Source organism: Rhinolophus sinicus, linkage group LG01, assembly GCF_036562045.2.
Source record: "Rhinolophus sinicus isolate RSC01 linkage group LG01, ASM3656204v1, whole genome shotgun sequence".
Classification (NCBI taxonomy): Eukaryota; Metazoa; Chordata; class Mammalia; order Chiroptera; family Rhinolophidae; genus Rhinolophus; species Rhinolophus sinicus.
In genome coordinates, this window is record NC_133751.1 from 147071789 (window position 1) to 147093404 (window position 21616).

Genomic DNA, 21616 nt, shown 5'->3' on the forward strand with positions numbered 1-21616 from the left:
CTAATTTTATCCAAACTAATGCCATCTTCTACATTAAAAAAAGACAATTAGAATCTCAGCCAAAATAATTAACACATACATTCAAATCCTTCCTGCATTCTTTTATGTTCCAACAGTTATATCACTAATCTTTGGTTTGCTTACGAAAGCCCATAAATCATGATAAACCCAAGCTCTAAAAAGTATATATTTAGAAAAGCCAATGCTTTAGGAAACAATATTAATTTATAACAAGGTAATATTTTTCTAGAAACATACACTTACTTCTGCTTTCTTACGAGCTTCCATAGCTTTCATAAGCATCATGTGTTGTCGCCTTCTCTCTCGTTCCTATTAAGCCAGATAAAATTAGGAAAATAACTCAACCATTGTTAATTTTCATAGTTTGACTTTCAAATGGAAAAACAAAACAAAACAAAACAAAACTCAGTATAGCATGTTTAGCATTTATAGACAAGTCACAGTAAATACTAAATATAAGACAAGAATGGCCAGTCTGTGCATGTTTTAGTTCAGGTTTAGAAAGCAAATACAAGAACAATCAAAAGCAAAAGGATAAAGCAATGAACATGGAGACAGTGTAAACAGAAGCATACAAGATTTACTTATGGTCAGTTGTGATGCTCCTTCAAAAGCTGGCAGAACAAAAAGCATAATGGTTGGCTGGAACAGGTCAGTTACCTTACATCTGCTATTAGACAAACCACAAATATGTACTATAGCCAATTAAACTAAAGGTTGTGTTGTTGTTCAATTTTTAGATCAGGCATAAATTGATTTATAACCACTAACTCATGGTTTTAGAATTAGTTATTTTTATTTCAAGTACACTATCATTTTGTAAATCCAATAAGCCACCAACAAATTAGAAAGTTATTTTAAAGCTTTAATATCAATTTAATCTGGTCGTGGTTCATATACCAACACCAATGAAATGGGATATTCCTATTTACTGATGTCTGCCACTTGATGCGCTATTTAAAGCCATAAAAGCTGCACCATGGGCTTAGTAAGTGGAACATAAAAGTCACAGTATGACAATAAGGTAAGCACTAGATTACTTTGATAATCTCATTTTCTTTTAAGATAAAAAAAATCAGTTATGTTATTTAATCAATTCTTTTTGCTTAAATATGTGGGGTCCCCCCAAAGGGATATTTCTAAAATTTGTCCATAAAACCAGAATATATTTCATATTCTCTCATCAAACTAACTCAAAATTCCCATTGTATTCAATGGAAGTTTTGTGTCTAGAATGATGGGAGAGTATGGGTCATAGTTGTCTCAAATTGTATAGTAATCTAACTTTCATTGTGACATCAGTAATGAAAATTTAGACAGCAGCCTTCCACAAGGCTTGCACCATTCAATTAAAAATCTTGGAGATGTACCATACTTCTTTATAGACAGACAAGCAGATGTATGCAATGCACTGTGCTGTAAAGCCATGCAGCAGTATGTAATATGACAGCAGCCAGTGCTACACTTTATGCATTGCTATGACAACCATATCACAACCAAATCACAATGCGGTGTTAGATGTACAAAAATAAACATACCCATACCATATCTAGTCTATGCCTCTCCAACTCCTGGTAGAAAGAGTTGGCACAACATTATGAAACAGAAATCACAGAGTCATGAAACCAACTTTTAACCCCCCCAAAAGACACCAAAACCAAAGCAAGGCAATAAACTGTAAGATGAAGGAAAAACTTAAGCAGGGATTATATTGGAAATTTTAAAGAAAATATTTTGAAGATTTTCCCCAAAACAGACTTAAGAAAAATTATAAAACGTAAATTTCAACAATTATATAACTATATGTAATACAGACCTGATGCTTCAGAAGAACAGCTTGTTGTCTTCTCATTTCTTTTTCCTTCAAAATAAGAAACTTTTAATACATGATTTTTAGGGAACATTTAGAACACGCTATATAAAAATTCATTTTCTGAGATTCTATAGTCTTCCATTAGGTTGTTGCATCATATGAAATTGCAAGTATTCAATCATTTTTTTACTTGTAAAATGGTAATTTCATATGGTTCTACCTAATACATAAAAACTGTATGATAGGAGCAAGGACCTTTATTTATTCAGTAGCCATTTAAACTTAAAATTCAGTGACCTCAAAGCACACTTCAATGGCACATTCACTGAACTGACTAGCTACATGGTCAGAGCATATTAGATACAACGGGCATATATATTTTATTTTATTATTTTAATACATTACGGTATAGCCCTCAAATCTAGTTGATTAGAACTCTCTCTACTCTGAATATAAATTCCCAAATATACTCTATAATAAATAGCACCTGCATCATTTCCATATACCACATATAAATGTGACAAGAAACAATGGAATTCAATTTGGTATTTCTATGGTCACCTATGATTTACTGCACCATCCCAAGGAGGTGGGGCTTAATGCAAACAATTCTATGAATGTCACCAATTTAATACTTGTATAAAAGTAAGATATAGATGAAATTAATATTCAAGGCAGTCATGAAAAGGGGTAGCAATCTAAAGAACAAAGTAAGAGAGTCTGTACAGAAAAAGTAACAGACATTTCTCTGGTTGTGTAAGATATATTGTGGTGGCCACAGGATCACTCAGTTGCCCTGTTTCAGTAATCAGTTATGAAAAAAATAGAAGGTAAGGAGTGGAACATGTGTGTGTGTACGGTGCAGGTGTCCAATTCTCTTACACTTCATGCCAGAAAATCAAAACCAAAACAACCCCAAACAACCTGTGAAGTTACAATAATTATAAATGGTTAATTTTATTATTGGTAAATAACAGTTGATAAAGAGGTTTTTCATTTCTGCAGTCTTTTCACTTTTTATAGTTAAAACAGTTGCCAGACATTGACAAAGAGAAAGTTATACTTTAAGGAGAGAATCAGATTTGGGACACAATTTGAAACATAAACATAAATGACACAAAATAGCTTTCTTTGGGGAGATCATTCTTATCCAGCAAAGCTAGATACAGGTATCATGCAATAGTTTGCATTTCTGATTTGATGCCTGCTATTTAAAGAGCTCAAAGCATCACATAAAAACCTATATAATGAAATTACACACACACACACACACACACACACACACACACACACACTATACATACAATAAAAGTACACATTATACACATGTTGTATCTGTGCTAAACATTTTTTCAGATAGTCAATTTTGAGGAGAGCTACTTTTTTTCATATAATATTTTTTTCATACAGTTTTTATTTTTGAAAAACAGAAACTCTCATTCTCATCTAAACTAACCTTTATTCGTTTCTCGGCCTCCAATAATTTGGCATTTGCCGCTTCTTCCTTCTTTTTCTTTTTAGCCTGTGCACGCAAAACAGGTCTCAAAGTCATGCAATAGCACCACCACAACTTCAAACAATCTCAGACTTGAAAATGGAGCTACATGCCTCACAAGGTACAAAACTATATGTAACATGTATGCAGACAATAACCGATTCTCCCCCAGTTAACATTATATTCAACATACTAATTTCATTTTCAATATATAGATTAACATTAAGAGATAAAAAACCTCTTAAACTGATGAGTATGTCAACTTTTCTGTCTTAATACTGTTTAAAGTCTGAATAATTGAGTTTGTTATTTTACTTTAAAACAATCACAGAGAAAAAGAGTCTATGTCATGTATTAAATTTTTCTGATTTTGAAAAGTAAAACATGATCACAGGAAAAAATTTAGAACACAGGATATATTTTAACTGATAAATAAAAGTTATTTAAAGAATAAATCAGTAACATTTAAAAATTTGCACATGTCCACTTTGAAATTTCTTTAATATTTGAAATTTGAGATATCGAAAGCCATCAGTGACATTTAAATGAAACATTATATCTGATTTTCCCTAGCTGTATTTTGTGGTTAAATTCATATATATTTTTAATAGAATGAAAACTTACAATCTTTCATGAAGCACATTTTGAATATCAAGATTATGCTATCAAATTTGAGCTTCATAACCTTAAGTCATGTATTATCTAGTAGCTGCATAACTATCTAGTAGTTATTCTCAATTTACTTTAAGGTAGAAATATTTTCTATTAGGGGTTAAATTAATTTAAAATGGGAAAGGAAATGTCTATCTTGCTAGAAGGAGGAAACCTGTAACATAGAAATCCTCAGCTATGTGGAGCCCTCAGGGAATAAATTGTTCTATAGAGAAATAGTTTCCCGAATAAGTGACAGGTTGTAATAATTTTAACCATTAAAAGTTTATTTTCACTATTTTAAATAGAAATAATTTGGAGACATATGCCTGCTTAGACACAGTACATTAAACAAAATTTGGCTTTTTCTTGATGACTTGGGACAATTATTCTGAACATCAACTATCATATTGCACAGTTTGATAGAGTAATGCCTTTCAACCACTCAGGTGTTGAAAACTGCTTACTATTCAGCTAAAAGGTTAGACTGTCGCTAGGCTTTTGAATCCTATATGCTGGTTGGAGGTTTTTTTTTTATTTTCCCTTGCTGCCTTTTGGCTATTACTTTTGCTGATGCTAACTATGTCTCCTGGCCCTATTCCATCAGCTTGCAGAAATCAGAAACCAGAAAACCAAGCTGGCTAAATTGGTTCTACATCTAAAATTTACTTTCACTTTTGTAATGTTTTATTTCTCAATTAAAAGTAAATATCTGACTAATGACTTTTCTAAAAGTAAAGAACATGAGTTTTAGCATATGATCTTTCTGACAACCATACTGGCTATCCAGAGGTTTTCCCTTCTTTTTTCTCTTTTGTCTTACTTCCTGGGTTTTCATTGTTAGGATTAGATGATCCTGTTAAATAAGGTTAAGACAAGGTCTTACTCTATGCCTTATGTTTAAAGAGAATCTCTGACGGGCATATTAATTTGTATGAGTGAGAGAACTTATAGGTAAAACTTTTATTTTTGCAGACATTAAACTATATGACTATATTGCTAATTATATCAAATTTAAGAATTCTACCTCTAGAATTTGCTGGGCTCGAAGTTCTTTTTCCATTCTGATTTGTTGTATTCTCTTAATTTTTTCCTGCAGGAAAAATGATAACTTAAGATAGTAAAATAAAATAATCCAGGTGGAAAGCATTTAAGTGGAATCAAATAACAGAATTACCAAAGGTTACCCATGGTGGGTGTAAAATTTAATTACTTAGTTTAACATTAAATGTATGTTAATGTCAAGTCAATGTGATTTTATAAAATTTCTCAAAATAATTTATAAAATACAAGTGCTAAATAAGCATATAGAAGCCAAGTAAACCAAACTAATTAAACTCATTTAATCTGTGGATCTTTATAAATATTTTCGATTACAAATAATTATAGAACAGTATAGTAGAAAAAATCATGTATCAGGAATCAGAAAACCTAACTGTAGTCCTGAGTTACTGTCATTCATTGCATGATGTTGAGCAAATAATACCTGCTCTTGTAATAGGTATTACAAGGAAATAGGGAGAGGTGCTCGCCCTTTCTCAGAATGTCATGATTAAATTAAAATGCTTTAACAAAGTATACAGTGCCACACAATTTTAATAGATGATTAACAACTATTTCCACAGTATAATTTCTTATTTCACATGGTAAATAACATGATGACATTGTTTTTAACTACTACCATAAGCCAAATTCGGAAATAATCTATAACACTATTTAAAAATGGATTAGAGAACGTTATGTTAAGTGAAGTAAGTCAGACAGAGAAAGACAAATACCATATGATCTCACTTATATGTGGAATCTAAAGAAGAGAATAAGTGAATGAACTAATCAGAAAGAGTTTCGGAGACATAGAAGAAAAACTGACGGTTGCTAGCTGGCGGGGGGTGGGGATAAGGGGGAAGGTGAGGGGATTAGAAAGCACAATCGGTAACCACAAGATGGCCACGGGGTTACGAAAGTCAATTTGGGGAATATAATCAATAATGTTGTAAAGATTTTGTAGGGTATCCGATGGACACTTGTCTCATTAGGGATGAGATGATGTAGATGCCTGATCACTGCACTGTACACCTGAAGCTGAAGCTGAACAATAACGAATGTCAATTACAAGTTTATATATATATATATATATATATATATATATATATATATATATATACACACACACACACACACACACATATATATATACACATATATGTGTAGACATATAGACATATATACATATATGTATATATATACATGTATATATATATGCATATACTTACAAGAAGTAGAGTACAGCATTAGGAATAGAGACAGTGGAAATGTAATGGCTGTATGCGATGTCAGAGGGGTAGTGGATGGGGGGAGGGGGGTTGACACAGTGTGAGGGATATAAATAATAAACGTCTAAGTATTACTTTGTTTTGTGCACCTGAAACTAATAAAAAAAATTGTAAAATAAATGGATTAATTACAATAACATTCTAGAGAATGATTCATACGACATAACTGGCAGTCACATTGTCTAAATTTAATGTATTGTTTTAGAATTTAGTGATCATCAAAATTTTAGTAAGAACTTTACACTTTCACTTTTAAAAATGATCTCATTCTATGAGCACATTGCTAATAATTTCATGTTTATAAACCTCTTTGAAGGTCACAAATAGGCACTGATGAGAATAAATACATAGCTTTAAAAAAAATTCAATCTTTCTACTTGCAAATTCTATTTGTGCTAGTATTTCCAGAGCCAACACGTTTTATAATGCTATATATTACAATGCCCACTCCAATTACCAGATGCCAGTTTACCTTTTGAAGTTATACCATAATATGTTTTTAAACATTTCTTTTTTGCACACTGACGTTATTGATTCCCCATAGAGGTCTACCACAGACCTCTAATGTAAAGGCAGCTGTCCCATAATTCTGAGACTTCTGGAAGTACTGCTATTTTAGAAGACTGATCACATTCTATGATTCTGCTGTTGGTGATCCTTTCTTGGCATTGAATATTAATTATAGCTTGCCAAAAATAAAAACCCAAGTGTGTCTTTTGTTTCATTTTCAAGTCTTAGAGAAGATTGGAGACTTGATCCGTATTTGAAGCATTTATTTAGATGAGAACTTGAGACCTAAGTAAAACATACTCTTGATTTATTTTTTCTGGTTTTGTCAATCATTAGGTTATAAGGTGTTATGATCTCATGTCAGCAAAGTCATTGAGTGTTCTCTTATGCAGAGATAGATATGAAATCTTGGGCTGAGTACACTCGGGCTAGAGCTTTATCTAAACTGTCCAAGTGATTTATATATACATGTACATATATTTGGTAGTGCTGTCATGAGCATTAACAGGGAGAGACATTAATAATAATAAATGATTATAATATAATAATTGAGTACCTAACCACTGAACTGGACACTTTACATAAAATATCTTACTGATTACGAACAACAACAACATAGAAGTTAAAACTATCTTCTTTATTACACAAGAGAAAATTGAAGTTCCTAGAGAGTAAATATTTTGTCTAAAGTCAAATAATAAGCACAGAGCCATGGTCAGATTCCAATGCCTTTGCTCCTTTTGCTTCATAATAGTGCTTCTGCAAGCTTCCAGAAAATTGGCTTGAGGACTATCTAGTGATATTTTTGGCCTGCTGGTTAGAAAATAACCCAGAGGATAAGAAGCACCTGCTATTATTTTATTCTAGATCTAATGCTGACTTTAAAATAGGCATTATGTAACTGACTATGTGAGTAGACCTATGTTATACTTTGATTCATTTTGTTGTCTAGAAGGAATAAGACTATGGTATTCTAAAACTAGTCAGATAAATATCTTGATGAATATCAAAAATCAGATAATTTGTATTAATGTTTCTGGAAACTTGGGACCCCAGTGCTTTTCTGAGGAGCAAGCAGCAAAGACTATGTATATGTAGGTTGTACACTTCAAGACTTTATGACAACAAAGCTGAATTTAAAGTGCTGATGGGAGTTGATGAGTCTCCAGCCATTAGGAACTAGGATAAGCAATTTAAAAAAGCGTAACAAAAACACTACTATTTCACTTTAAAATAAGATATGAACTTATTTTTACACATACATGTAATACATAGAAACTATTTGCATTTTAATAAAGGCATTCATTAGACTATAAACTTATTAAGTCAATCCTATAGTGTCTTTAACAGTTGATAATTAACAGACTAAGGAAGGATTTCGAGTTTATAATTGGCTACTTCAAATTACTGTAGAAGTATATCATGGTTTGGTATTTTATATCTATCTTTTAAAAAGTGAGCATAGGCACTTTACATGCATTATCTCATTTAATCTTCAAATGATGCAGTTATTTTCTTTTACAGAGGAAATAGACTTAGAGGTTAAGTAATTCATCTAAGGTCACAAAATTCTTAAGTAGGCTGCCTGACCAGCTAAATTCTTTGACTGTAGGCTGCCTGACTATCTAAATTCTGAATCCCAATTCTATTACTATATCAACTTTCTCTAATTATACTGCTTTAGTCAATTTTGGAAGGAACCTTAGAGATAACCATGTCATACTCAACCCAAGTCAATTATTTAAGAAAGATTTATATAATAGCATAATTGACTTCACTTCATACTCAGAAATAATTACTTGCTGTTTAAAATTTTTTAAACAATAGTAAGTAGTTTCCCCCCAATTTCCTTTTTCCTTTCTGCTTTCATGGTTACATGAGTATGTGGAGATGGGAGAGCAGTTCACATATTCCCATCTTAAATGAAGTTGAATATTTTACCACATAACACTTTAAGAATTTAAAAATTACTTCATCTACTGATACTTAACTTCGAAAACCACATATGAAAGGGATATTACAGATATACAACAGAATGCTAGATATATTGAAATAGCGCTTTCTTCATTTTTTGCAATTTTCAATTTAATTTTTAACTCTCAAAGCATTCAGAAGCAATGGTGGAAAATCTTATTCTATGTAACATGAATGTATTTTCTTACTAGTATTATACAGACTTTAGAACAAGTTTTTGTTACTAATATTTTAACATTTAACCACTATCCTTCATTACTGATACATCACAAGTTTGATAGTTGTTCAAGATGTCAACTTACAATCAAAGTTTATAAGGACATTAAAAGTACTTACACAAATTTATGTTTGGTAATCATTTCCTTAAAAACTTGGAAGTAGAAGGTTTGGTTTAAAAGTGACGTGAATTTTAACTAATGGAAAATGAAAACTTTCTAAATAAGATACTTAATATTAATGTCAAATAGTTATTTCAAATCAAAATGAAAATAATGTGTATATATATAAATAGATCTCGAAAATAACACCTGTATTGTAAAAATCAGTTCTGATGTGTAAACTTACCTGTTGTTTCATAATCTTTATCTGTTCTTTTTGCTTTCGTTTTTCCTCAGCAGCCATTATTGCTATGATGAAAAACCAAAGCACACACATCATCAGAAAAGGAATGAAGAAGAAAAGCCTTTTATAAATTAACCAATACTCACTCTTCAAGTTTATGTATCATTTAAATCACCCACCTTGTTGTTTTTTGGCTTCTTTGGCAACCCGAGCCTGTTCCTGCTTTTGAAGTTTTCTCAAAAGCTTTATTTGTGCTGCTTGCCTGGCTATCTCTGAAAAACACAAAATTTCAAGGAATATAATAATTAACAACTTAACACAATTGCTAATCTAAAAACAACCTAAAAACCGTGTGAAACTGTTATCATCATGAAGGACATAATTTTTAAGAAAATTGCCTGAGGTTAGATACCAAGTGGGAGAATGGTTGGCAGAAAAATCACATTCATTTTCCCTAGACATTGCCAAACTATTTCATCAAATATGATTCCATAGACAGAAAGTACCCCAAAATAATACTTCTCTTAATTCTCATCACAGAGGCTAATTTAGGTACACTTTTTCCCACACTTTGTGTAATCTCCACTTGGTAGGAAAGTAGCTGCTAATATGTAAAAAATAATTTGGCCTGAGTCTTAAAAATAACAAAATATACAAAAAAGAAAAAATAAATAAAACAGATACAAAGCCCCCTAAACTTAATATTTTAATTAGATATATAAGTGGTGAAGTTTCTGAATCCAGTGAAATTTGTATTTATGAAGGAGATGGTCTAACTCTAAATAAAAAGAGTAGAGAATGCTAATGAATTTAAAGGACAACTTGGTTCTCATAATTTTTAAAGACAAATATATGAGTGGGATAGACTGACATAATTAATTGTCACTGTTCTTTATTCATCCCTCTACGTATGTCATTTGTAACGTGACTTTGCAGCTCCTTTCATCAAGAAGTGGAATATATTTTCTTGTCCCATAATTCTGAGCTCTGCCATGTGATCTTCTTTGGCCAATAGGATACTTGCAGTTGTGATGTAAGATAAGTTTGACAGTGTATTTGTATTCTACTTTGACTTATGTGTCTTGCCCTTGACTATGAGAACATGTTTGGGCTAGGTTGATGGGGGTTGAGACATATGGAGCCAGCTGACCCCACATGTGAACAAGCCCAGCCAAGATCAGCAAAGCTGCCTAACTTACCTCCAGCTGATTCCATCTACACAAGTAATCAATGCTTAGTGTTGTACACCTTCTGAAGTTTTGTGGATGGTTGTTTCCCAACATTATTGTGGCAACAGGTAACTGACACAGAAAGCATATAATGGCATGCCTTCTCTGTTAGTAAACTTGGTCAGAATACTTCTAACTACAAAAGTAATATATACTACAACTCATAAAATCATTTCAGAAAATACCACTTTACATTGTTTTAAGCTTTATAGAAGATGAAGAGTTTTAAGAAACCTATATATTATATTCATCAATGATGAATATGATTGGGTAATACCTAAATCACTTGAGAGCTACTAATAATTTATTGAACTGTTGTATTAAATTTACATAATCTTATTTAATCTTCATAACAACCTTATGAGATAGGCAACATTATGCCCAGCTTATAAGTGAAATAAATAAAGTTCATGGAAATAAAATAGCCGAGCCAAGATATAAACCCAGGTCTTCCTGACTCCACAGTCTATATACTACTACTTCTAGAAACCTTAAAGAACATTTGAACACCTTGAGATTTTAGATAAGAACTTAACCCTATTTCCTTGTAACAGCAGAGGTGAAGTTGGTTACTATAACTGATTTTCTATCATCAAGACTTAAAAAAAAGGGGGGAGGGAATATAAAAGAGTCTAATTTTATCTTGCACACTGGAAGTGTTAATGAAAGATGAAAGGGAAGATGATGCTAAAGGACATCTCTAATCTTCCAATAATTTTCAATATTGGGGGCTATAAGTATCATCAAAAATTTCTGAGCTACATATAAAGGATCACCTGTTCACTAAATACTCTGGGAAATAAAAATCTATAAGCTGGCTGGCAGTATCAGCAACTTCTGATAATAATACACGGGAAGAATACTGTTCTCATCTATGATACTAAGAGATAAACATTTAACATTTAAGAATTGAAAGCTTTCACTGCATTCTGTTGTAAAGACCTAAATATGTCTTAAAATATAAAGATGTGTTCAGTCGTTAAAACAATGTTTCCTGGAAAATGTTGCTTAAGTTTGCCCTTAGTTCCAAGCTAAACTGATGCTCTCTAACAGAAGTTTGGCTTAGGAAATTCTATACTACACATAGGTGAATATTCATGCATTAATACATCAGTCAATTTCTAGCCCCACAGAAATACACAGTAATTTTTTTTTAAACCCTTAGGACAGAAAAACATTAAAAAAGCTCAACTCATATCTTTCACTTTACCAAGGAAGACACAATTTTGATTAATCACTAAAAATTTATATACGTTAAATTTTACATTATGACCAGTAGGAGATGTGAAAAAACATTTAAAAAAATTAGGAACACTATGGAGAAAGGAGAATGAGTTAGTTAGAGACGTAGAAAATTCACTAAGGCTCTAAGGAATAAAGTGCTCCTAATTATCTTCTTATTTATTTGCTCTATGGTTGCTGAAAACATTACCTGTTAAAATTAATTTTTAAATATTAATTCGAAAAATATCTCTTCTGGTTTAAGAAATTGCTTGTCTGCTTAAGTTTCAAAGATGAAAGTTTATTTTTGAAATAAAGTTTATTTCCAAGTAGAATTAGGGATAATTTGGATATTCCACATTTCTCTTATTGTAAGATGTGTTTTTAGACATGTCTAAAATCAGAAAGTGTCTGACAATTGACAGCACTTTTCTTTTTTAGAGGTACATCGTAAAATAATGGTGCATTGTATAAACTATAGCATCTCAGATTCTATATGAGATGAACAAGTGCTACTTGCTATCTTAGAAAATTTGAGATATTAATGTTATTGATCAATTAGAAAGCAGGTTAATATATTTAGGTTGAAAGTGTTTTTCATATTCAAACCTTGTCAGACTTTTATCTGTATTCTCTGAGAAAGTAGCTCTCATTTCACAATGCTTAGATGTACATTCAATGTTTGCACTTATTTTAACTGTTCTGAACCTTTCTTCAAATTATGTCCAATATTTCTGTCTAGTTGAGTCCTAGCAAGATAATAATATATAACAGAAACTTTTAGAATACCCTCAGATAACCACCCCAAAAACTGTAAATGGAGAAGTCTTTTAGAAATAAAAGGGGTAATAATTTGTTCCTACTTTCTTTCCTCCCCAAGAAAAATCATGCATACAACACCCCACATACTCATAATTAGCAATAATTACATACTGACTGTTAAATATTTAACATTTATATACATGTTGAGAAAGAACATATGTACACAATAAGCTCAAAGGTAACAAAATTTGCAAAATGCAACATAATACAACAAAGGAGAACTATGTAATAGAATACAAACCAATTTGAAATCTAAAGGGAGAAAAACCATTGGGTAAAAATTGAATGATTAACTTCTATTATGATAAAATAAAATTTAGTTAATTTTGCGAATACAGAGTTGCCATTTTGGACTCTAAGTATTAATATTGATATTAGAAATAAAAAACATGCATGAAGAATCCATGCTTTGGGTACAAGTTAATTTTAAGCTTTCTTATTTTATGCAAACAATGCACATTCCCTACTATGATATATTCTTCAGAAGAGTCAGTGGTTTATTCACAATACTAATTATAAAAATTTACTATATACAGCTTTATCTGTTAATATACAGTATTAACTTTTTGAAAACCTTCACTAGTTAACTACTTAGGAGAAATGAGTCTTAATAGAAACCAAATAAAATAACATAAAAAATATTTAACTAACATACTAAGACTGAGAAAAACTTAGACGACATTACATTTTATGCCAAGCAATAAACTACATGCCATTGGTGGAAGTATGAAGTGGTGTGACCTTTTTGGAGATAATATTGCCTGCTATTTACCAATACTGAAAATGCACATATCCTTTGATTCAGAGATTCTAATTCTAGGATTTTGTACTATAGATAGCTATACCAACAGAAGGATGTGAAGATATGTGTAATATTAGGTGGTGCAAAAGTAATTGCAGTTTTTGCAATTATTTTTAATCTTTTAAACCACAATTCCTTTTGCACCAACCTAATACACATGTATTGCAGCATTATTTGTGATAGCAGAGATCAGGAAATAGCTTAAACAGTCATCACAAAAAAACTGATTAAATGAAGTATGGTAAAGCAGTAAATGCCATCACTTATTACTATTCGGCCATTAAAAAGCATAAAGTGTATTTACAAGCCCTGATACAGAAAGATTTCAAGATAAATTAAGTGGAAAGAAAATAAGCTGAACAGTATGTGCACTATAAGTCCAGTTATTTTAGAAATAAAAAGGACACATATTACAACATATTATATATTCATATTTATGCATATATTATATATGTGAGTGTTTTGTGTGTGTGTGTGTGTCTACACATTTCTAGATAGATGAATAAAAACCTGTTAATGATTTCACTTATAAGTGCCTTTTATTTTAAAGTGAATATAAATTAGTGTCTTTTAAAGGATTCTCTTCTATGAGCTTTTGTTGTGCATATTTATTTTATAACAAAAACAAAGCAGCTACAAAGAAGTCAAGATGATGGTATATACAAAAAATAGAAATAAGTCAGGCTTTTCCCCCCAAAAAAAAGCCATGAGTAGTAGTAGTAAAATCCTGTTAGTCTTTTATGTCAATTTTTATAATTAAAACTTTATTTTACACTGATATGTTTATATATACGCTTGTAAATACAACACACAGTACATATATTGATATATATTCAGACAGCCTGAAGAGGCTTCATATTTGTAACGTATAACTCAAACTCATAGCAGAAATTTTTTATTTTAGTTAGCTTTCTCTGTGTCGGACATAGCAAGGGAACTTCATGTTGATAATTTATGTATAATTTTAATTCATAAATACATTAGAGGTTATTATGAGCACTTTGTGCTTGATAAGTAATTTTTTTTGTTGATCTTAAATACATTTTGATTCAAATCTATTAGTTGGGCATTTTGAAAATTTATGTAATATATCCAGATTGCAGAAGAACCCAAGCTAACAGACTGGGGTTACTTACCAGTAAATGGAGTTCTCTGACTGAAAATTTACTCCACAGATCCACATATTTTGGAGTTATTCCCTTGTACCACCTCAAGGAATCGGGAGCTGTTAAAATGAGAATTTCCAGAAGGTTGGCACAACCTTAAGGTGTGTGCCAAGTGCTGGTTGATTCCCTTTCTGTGCAAGCCTTAAAAGCTCTTTACCCACCTTTGTAATTCTAAACACATAGGGTATGGTGTATTTGAGAGTATGGCTCTTGAAAGGAGCTTACGTAATCAAAGAACTCCAGTTACCAGTGGGACTCCTTATTTTCTTATTTTTATTTTAACACAAATATCTACTTTTTAGAAATTGAGAGCAGTGTCAATCATTCATAAGTCAAAAACGTAAGATACACTTCTACTTTTTAGTATGACTTTTGCAGTGTCAAACACATTATGTCTCACCTTGAGCTTGCAGTTTTCTTAGTAATTTGGCATCTGTGTTATCTAGAAATTCAGCACTGCCAACATTTGGAGGTCGGCCCTTCCGACGTCTCATCCTGGATTCCTCTCTGGCTCGCTGCCTGTCTGGGTTTGGTGGCCGTCCTCGGCGACTTTCCATTGCCCTGATGCGAGGAATGACATCCTCTTCTTTCAAGAGACACCACTGCATTCCCTTTTAATTAACATTTTTGAGAAATAATATATTACAAACAAAATAAACACAAGTGAGCACTATGTCAGAAAAGTCTAGGTAAATTCACCGACATTTTGAAATTTTAAAAGCCTGTACAAATTTTACAAATTTTATTTTTGAACTAAATTTAAAATTGTTCATGGCCTTTGGCATATTTTTGGTATTCTTACTTTAATGACTTGAATTTTAAATACATAGAGAGAATTATATCTGTATCTATAAACATGAACATAGACATATATATTTTAATCACCATTTCTGAACTATAATGACCATAAAGTTGGTAGATATTTGAAAATATTAGTTGTGTGATGATACCCCTATGGACTGTTCTCAAGGGTTATCAGTTCAGCCACACATAAGATTGCTCGAATAATAGATGCAAGTTTCTCTTCATAGAAATATTATAGCTAATAAATCAAAAAGAAATGTTAGAGTTAGAATATCAGCATTTTGTAATAGCTGATGAATTAGGAAATCTAATCATTGAATATGAATGGTTGCCAATCACCAAAAAGAGAGACACTCAGACAGTTTACTCCATCACCTATAATTAGTCTTGCCCCACTAAAAAATCAAAACTGGATTTGACTGCACTGTACACCTGAAGCTGAATAACACTGAATGTCAACTATAATTTAATATTTATATAGTCACGGGATATGGAGTACAGCATAGGGAATAGAGTCAGTGGAATTGTAACAGCTTTATATGATGTCAGAGGGGTAATAGACTGGGTGAGGGGGATATCACTTTGTGAGGGGTATAAATGTCTAACTATTACATTGTTTTTTATACCTGAAACTAATTTAAAAAAATGCAGTTAAAAAAAAACCACTGGATTTGATTAAGCCTCTAGGCTTAATTACTATAACTTCACAGGAAAATAGGGCGAAAAGTATATGTTAAACTACACAGCAAAATCCAGTCTATAGAAAATTCTATAAATTACTGAGTTTCTTCAACAAGTAAATTTCAAGAAGTAAACAGACTGTGGAAAGTTTAAAGGAGACTTTAAAAATGTATTAAACAATCCAGTGTGTGGATTATCCAGATATTGATTCAAATAAACTATTCAGAAAATTACAATTTCAAGAAAATTGAAAAACTTAAATAATAACTGATATTTGAGGATATCAAGAAATTATTTTAAAGTGTGATAATGGTACTGTGGTACTCTTGTAGAAAACAAGAGTCCTTACCTTGTTTTAGAGATATAAATTGAAATATTTACAGATGAAATAAAACGTACCAGATTTGCTTCAATGAATTATGGAAAAGGAGAAGCAGATGGGGGTATATGTCAAACAGCGTTGGCCATGTGATAATTTCTGAAGCTGATGATGGATGCGTGGTGTATATTATTCTGTCTCCTTTTGTGTCTATTTGAGATTTCTCATTATAAGTTTCCTGACAGAACCATACAACAATATAATGCTGGTGTGTTATAGGAATAATCCTGTTCAGTGCATAGATACAATCTGAGTCTGGTTTTCATTATCCTCCATATGTCAATCAAAACAAACACATTCTTATATTACCTTACTTAGAGTAATATGTCCAAAGTACTATGCTTATATACAGGAAATGTATCCTTTTAAAATAATTCTTCTAAAACAATTGTTTTATTATATCTTCTTTTTTTTTTTTTAAGAGCTAATTCCTTTAGTGTAATGGTTAAGAAAATTTTTTAAATGTGTTTTTTGTCTTAGAAGAATTTCAAACTTGAACCACTGTGGGCAATTCTGCAATCAAAACCATTCAAAAGTTCTTGAGTTATATTTTATGCCATGATTCCTAACCTGGGGCAAGGAGTCTATGAATATCTCATTCAATGGGTACTAAAAATACAAATACTATTCCTGTTACCATAACCGAGAATAGTTACAGCCACATTTCAGCACTGTGCTTTTATTCCAGGCATTTTGAATACATTATATATTTTAATCCTTACAACAACTCTATCTAATATAGGGGTTCTTATTGTCCCTACAGGACAATTGAGGGAATTCAGGTCCAGTGAGGCTAAATAATTTCCTGAGGAAGAACAGAGATAATAAGGAACAGAACTGTGATTTGAACCCAGGACTGTCTCACTCTAAAAACCTGTGCTCTTAACCACTACATGTACTTCACTGATGTGACAAAGATATTCTTATACTTGATAAGTAACTAATCACAATATTCAGCCACGAAAGCTCAGCCAAGATGATGTCAACAGAACTGTCACAAAAATAATTAATGCATGTAGTCCATATCTATATGTTAAAAATAATAACTATACTAATTCTTTTCAGTAATTCCCATGTTAAAAATGATTTTGAAAATTAATTCTGAGGAAAATAAGGATTTTTTGCTGAGATTTCAAATGAAGTCAACAGGAACAGTAGTTGTACTAACTGCATTTTTAGGCCATAAACCACTAAGAAGGAAGCCATCAAAACAATTTTATGTTCACCACTATGGGAAGCTTTTGATTAGTTTAGGTTTTCATTTTTCTATTACGGTCTTAGGCACCACAGCACCATGCATCACATAAATTGAAAAATATAAAAGTGACATTTGTGGCACTTGAAGTTGAAGAGAGAGACTAATAAAAAGGGTCTGTATAGGAATCTGCATTCAGTCTTTAAAGTATCTTCTTCATAAACTTTTAGCAAGATTTAAAGAGTTTGATCAATTATCCTTTTTTTTTTATCCAGTTACAATTTTTACAGTTGTGCTTTTATTCATTGAGGAAAACATACCTGTGTCAGAAAAGGAATAGACTATTTGGGGCCCAAAACTTACCAGAGAAATATAGTGACATTATTGTTTACATTCTGCCCTTGGCATTTATAAAATAAATACTTTCTAAGGGAATTACATATATTGGGCCACATATACTATCTTCTGACTCCTGGATTTTAGAAAATGAGAAATGGATTGTTAGGAAAATCAGAAGCTTATATTATAGCTTTAATTAACTGAGTAGCCAAAATAATTGTGGATAAGGGAAAAAAAAAAAGAAGCATTTTTCTCAATAAGTTATTTTTCAGGAAAAACAAATACAGTTTACATCACTTGATTCATATGCTATAAACTTTTTTCTCAATTAGAAATTATGCATCAAAATAGAGTTAGTTCCTTAATTCTTTTTCTTAATTTCTAAGACTTAGACAGCAAATTGCTCCTAAAAATAATCTTTCTTGATCAAAAATTAAAGACATGGATAAAAAGATGATAGATAATAAACACTATGGAGGTGGTGACAGATTGTCTATTATTATACTATTATAACACCACTTCCAAGAGTTATTAATTTACATTTTTAGCAGTAACACATTCACTTCTATAAATACTACAAAGAGAAATGCAAAAGGGTTTGTGTTTTATTTTAGAAGACTAAACAAAATAATTAAGGTAAATAAGTAAATTATGTAAGTACACTATATACTGCACACTGTATGCATTATAAAAGTACACTATCAGACTATAAATATTATAAAAATAGTTAGCACTAGTTAAGCATTTGTTGAGGCACCTACTCTGTACAAAGGTATAACATTCTCTAAAAGTAAACTAGAGAAAGTCGTCTCCCTAAAAGGACCAACATTTTTAAGTAGGACCTAAGGCTCAGGTTATTCCAACACCGGTGGTTTAAGGACCATGCTCTAAGAAGTTACGAATTCTGTTTAGAGGTTGGCACAGAATTGTCCACTTGCAGGTGGATTTATTTATGGGGAGAAAGCAGTATATAAGCAAATGAAGTAAACCAGTCCACCAAAGCCAATTCACTGAATGATCCATTTGCCAACTTACTGCATCTTTTTTTTTAAGTTTTATTTTCACTAAGACTTTGCTGTAGTAATTTCACCGTTGATTTTTAGTCCCAGGCCACTTAGTGTCAGTTTCCCATGTTAACATTTGAGATGGCTAGTTCTTCTCAAAGGCTCAATGTTATGTAAGTGAACAGATGCAATTCACTCATGTTTTTCTGGATTGGGACTCATTCTATCCCAGGAAAACAGCAGTGGTGAATATTTTAAATCTGGATTAAGGTATTTGGTTTGACAATTTTAGGTCTGTTAGTCATCATTCAGTGAACTGATCATTTACCAAATAGTTTTTGGCTAAATAATTTTCAGTAAATTTAACCATGGCAGTAAACAAAGTTAATTTTTTTCACTGCCTTTACCTTTAAAAGTATACTTTTAGAGTCCTTTACTTCTTCATAATTAGTTTTTTAAAACTTTTAGAATGTCATACCTAAAAGGGAATTAATCTTAAAGACCTCCTATAATATATATACTTCACATTACAAAAGAGGGAATTAAGGCCTAGAAAAGCAGGCTTCAGTTCTTCAAACACAAGATACAGAATTACCCTGCTAGAAATCTAAGAAAAATTTTAGAGTACAAGCAAAGCAAGGGCATCAAATATTTTTGACAGAACTTAAGATTTCATATTTTAAGAAAAACATTTAAGTTACTATCATGAGAAAAATAAAAATTTTGTTGGATTTCCTTACATCTACTTCATTATAGTATTATGTCTATTTTTAGCTACTTTATGGTGCCATAGGTAAGCAGTGAGAGCTTCATAAACCACAAACTTTACAACATTAGGTATTATTAATTTACTGTTATCACAGCTTATTAATAGATAGTCAATAGCAGTTTAAGAAAGTGAAACAGTATGAACAAAACTCTATGCTGAGAGGTGGGTGTCAGCTATGAAAAAGTTGAGAAAGATGTGGTTTGATACAATGGTTTCCACAATGTTGACTATGCTTTCCAGTTACACTAGGTTACCTCGTAAGAGTCATGACTTTTAAATATCTTCTTAGATCCACACTTGGATGTATAACATTGGCCTCCTGGTATAGGCCCTTGCCTAGTCAGCAAAAATCCTACCTGGCAGATTAGTGACATAAATTTCCAGACTTTTAGATTTCTGGTAGTGATCTTTCATGTTCTCAGAGCCCCTATGTGCCCACAGCTGTTCCATTAGGTGTGACAGTTAACAGCAGAGTTGAATTAGAACCCTGGTTGTTGACTCCCAATCTTTTGTTCTTATTTGAAATAATTACCAGCATTGCAATCTTGCCAGAGACCATTTGTTGCCTGCTTTATTGTGAAGTCTTCCTTTATTCCTCATTAACAAAACCCTGATTTTAGCCGGACAGCATTGTTTAGTGTTTTTTCTTCCGCAGGCAATAAGCTCCTCTACACCAGTGATCTTACCTTCTATTTCTTTTGTACTCTTTAGTTTCTGTATGAACCATAATTTTTCCTCAAAGCCAGTCTTTCGAGTTCATTTCTATAGTGAAATGTGTTTGCAATGTTCTTTAGGGAAAATAAATTTGGGGGAAAATATGCCTGGCACATTAAGTATTTGCCACAAATATCCATTGATGAAATGACTAAGAGAAAAGGCTCTTTTCAGTAAGATTATAGACATTTTTCATTTCTCACAACCTTACGCCACTAAAACAAATCTTAAAATACTTCTCAAATAGAGAAACCAACATTTTCTAAGTCACTTATAACTTGTTCCTTCTTTGTATCTTTCCTGTCCCTTGCTTTTTTAACCTTAACACAGTTATTATCATTACTCTATGCTTGTGAACTTCCTGGTTGAAAAAAATATGCTTAATTGTTCTATTTATGCTTAAAAGTTTTGATCTCTACAATTCAAAAAAAGTGATTTTCATAGATTATCCTATATTTCAAGATAAACTTTGTCATTAACAATTTATTTTGAAGCCTCATCTATTCCTAATAAATATCTTTTACCTTTTTACTTACATTTACATTAATTGAAAATAACTATTTTATATTTACCAAAATCTGTCTAGCTCAACCTTTCTTTCTATTATTCTGACACTCAAAAACAAAAGAAAATGACAACAATGATAAAAATTAGGTTCAAAAGTTCTTTATAATGTAATGAAGAAGCCTGTAAGAAATCTATTTATCTTAGGCTCTTCTCAAAGGGGTTTAACTGGCTAAGATAGTTAACAGAATTTCATTAGAAAGTAGCCAGCCAGTATAGCATGGACTTATAAAGAGCACTACAGCTCATTTTTGTTCCTTGAAATCTATCATCCTTAAAATCACAGTTTCTATAGAAGCTGGTAGGAAGTATTTGAAGTCGAAGTATCAAGAGATACTGACAGGCAGCTGATTCTACAACTCTCTTACCACCTTTATAGACTGAAATAATTAAAACTGATAATGAATGGATTAAAGCCGCCCCCCTCTCCAATTCTGGGGTCAAACTTATCTATTTACTTGAATTAATGACTTCTTTTTTTTTATTATTTTTAAGGATAATCATTAGATTGTTGTCCTGTAGTTAATGGTAAATTTACTTAAATTTCAGTAAATATGAGCTCTCATACC

The 21616-nt window shown here is 31.6% G+C and overlaps 1 protein-coding gene across 30 annotated transcripts in view; it reads right to left on the reverse strand.

Moving 5' to 3' along the window:
• Positions 1–21616, reverse strand: part of BAZ2B (bromodomain adjacent to zinc finger domain 2B) — a 240557-nt gene that overhangs the window by 57217 nt on the left and 161724 nt on the right. For 22 of the 30 annotated variants that reach the window (XM_074337018.1, XM_074336971.1, XM_074336944.1 and 19 more), the window contains 8 exons: positions 14999–15209; positions 9538–9630; positions 9362–9423; positions 5008–5073; positions 3291–3356; positions 1838–1882; positions 1560–1592; positions 265–330 (listed from right to left, as the gene is read on the reverse strand). In XM_074337018.1, the coding sequence (XP_074193119.1) occupies positions 265–330; positions 1560–1592; positions 1838–1882; positions 3291–3356; positions 5008–5073; positions 9362–9423; positions 9538–9630; positions 14999–15209 (642 nt within the window). The remainder of the gene's footprint in view (positions 1–264; positions 331–1559; positions 1593–1837; positions 1883–3290; positions 3357–5007; positions 5074–9361; positions 9424–9537; positions 9631–14998; positions 15210–21616) is intronic. The other 8 variants (XM_019727243.2, XM_074336961.1, XM_074336937.1 and 5 more) reach the window with 2 other exon arrangements.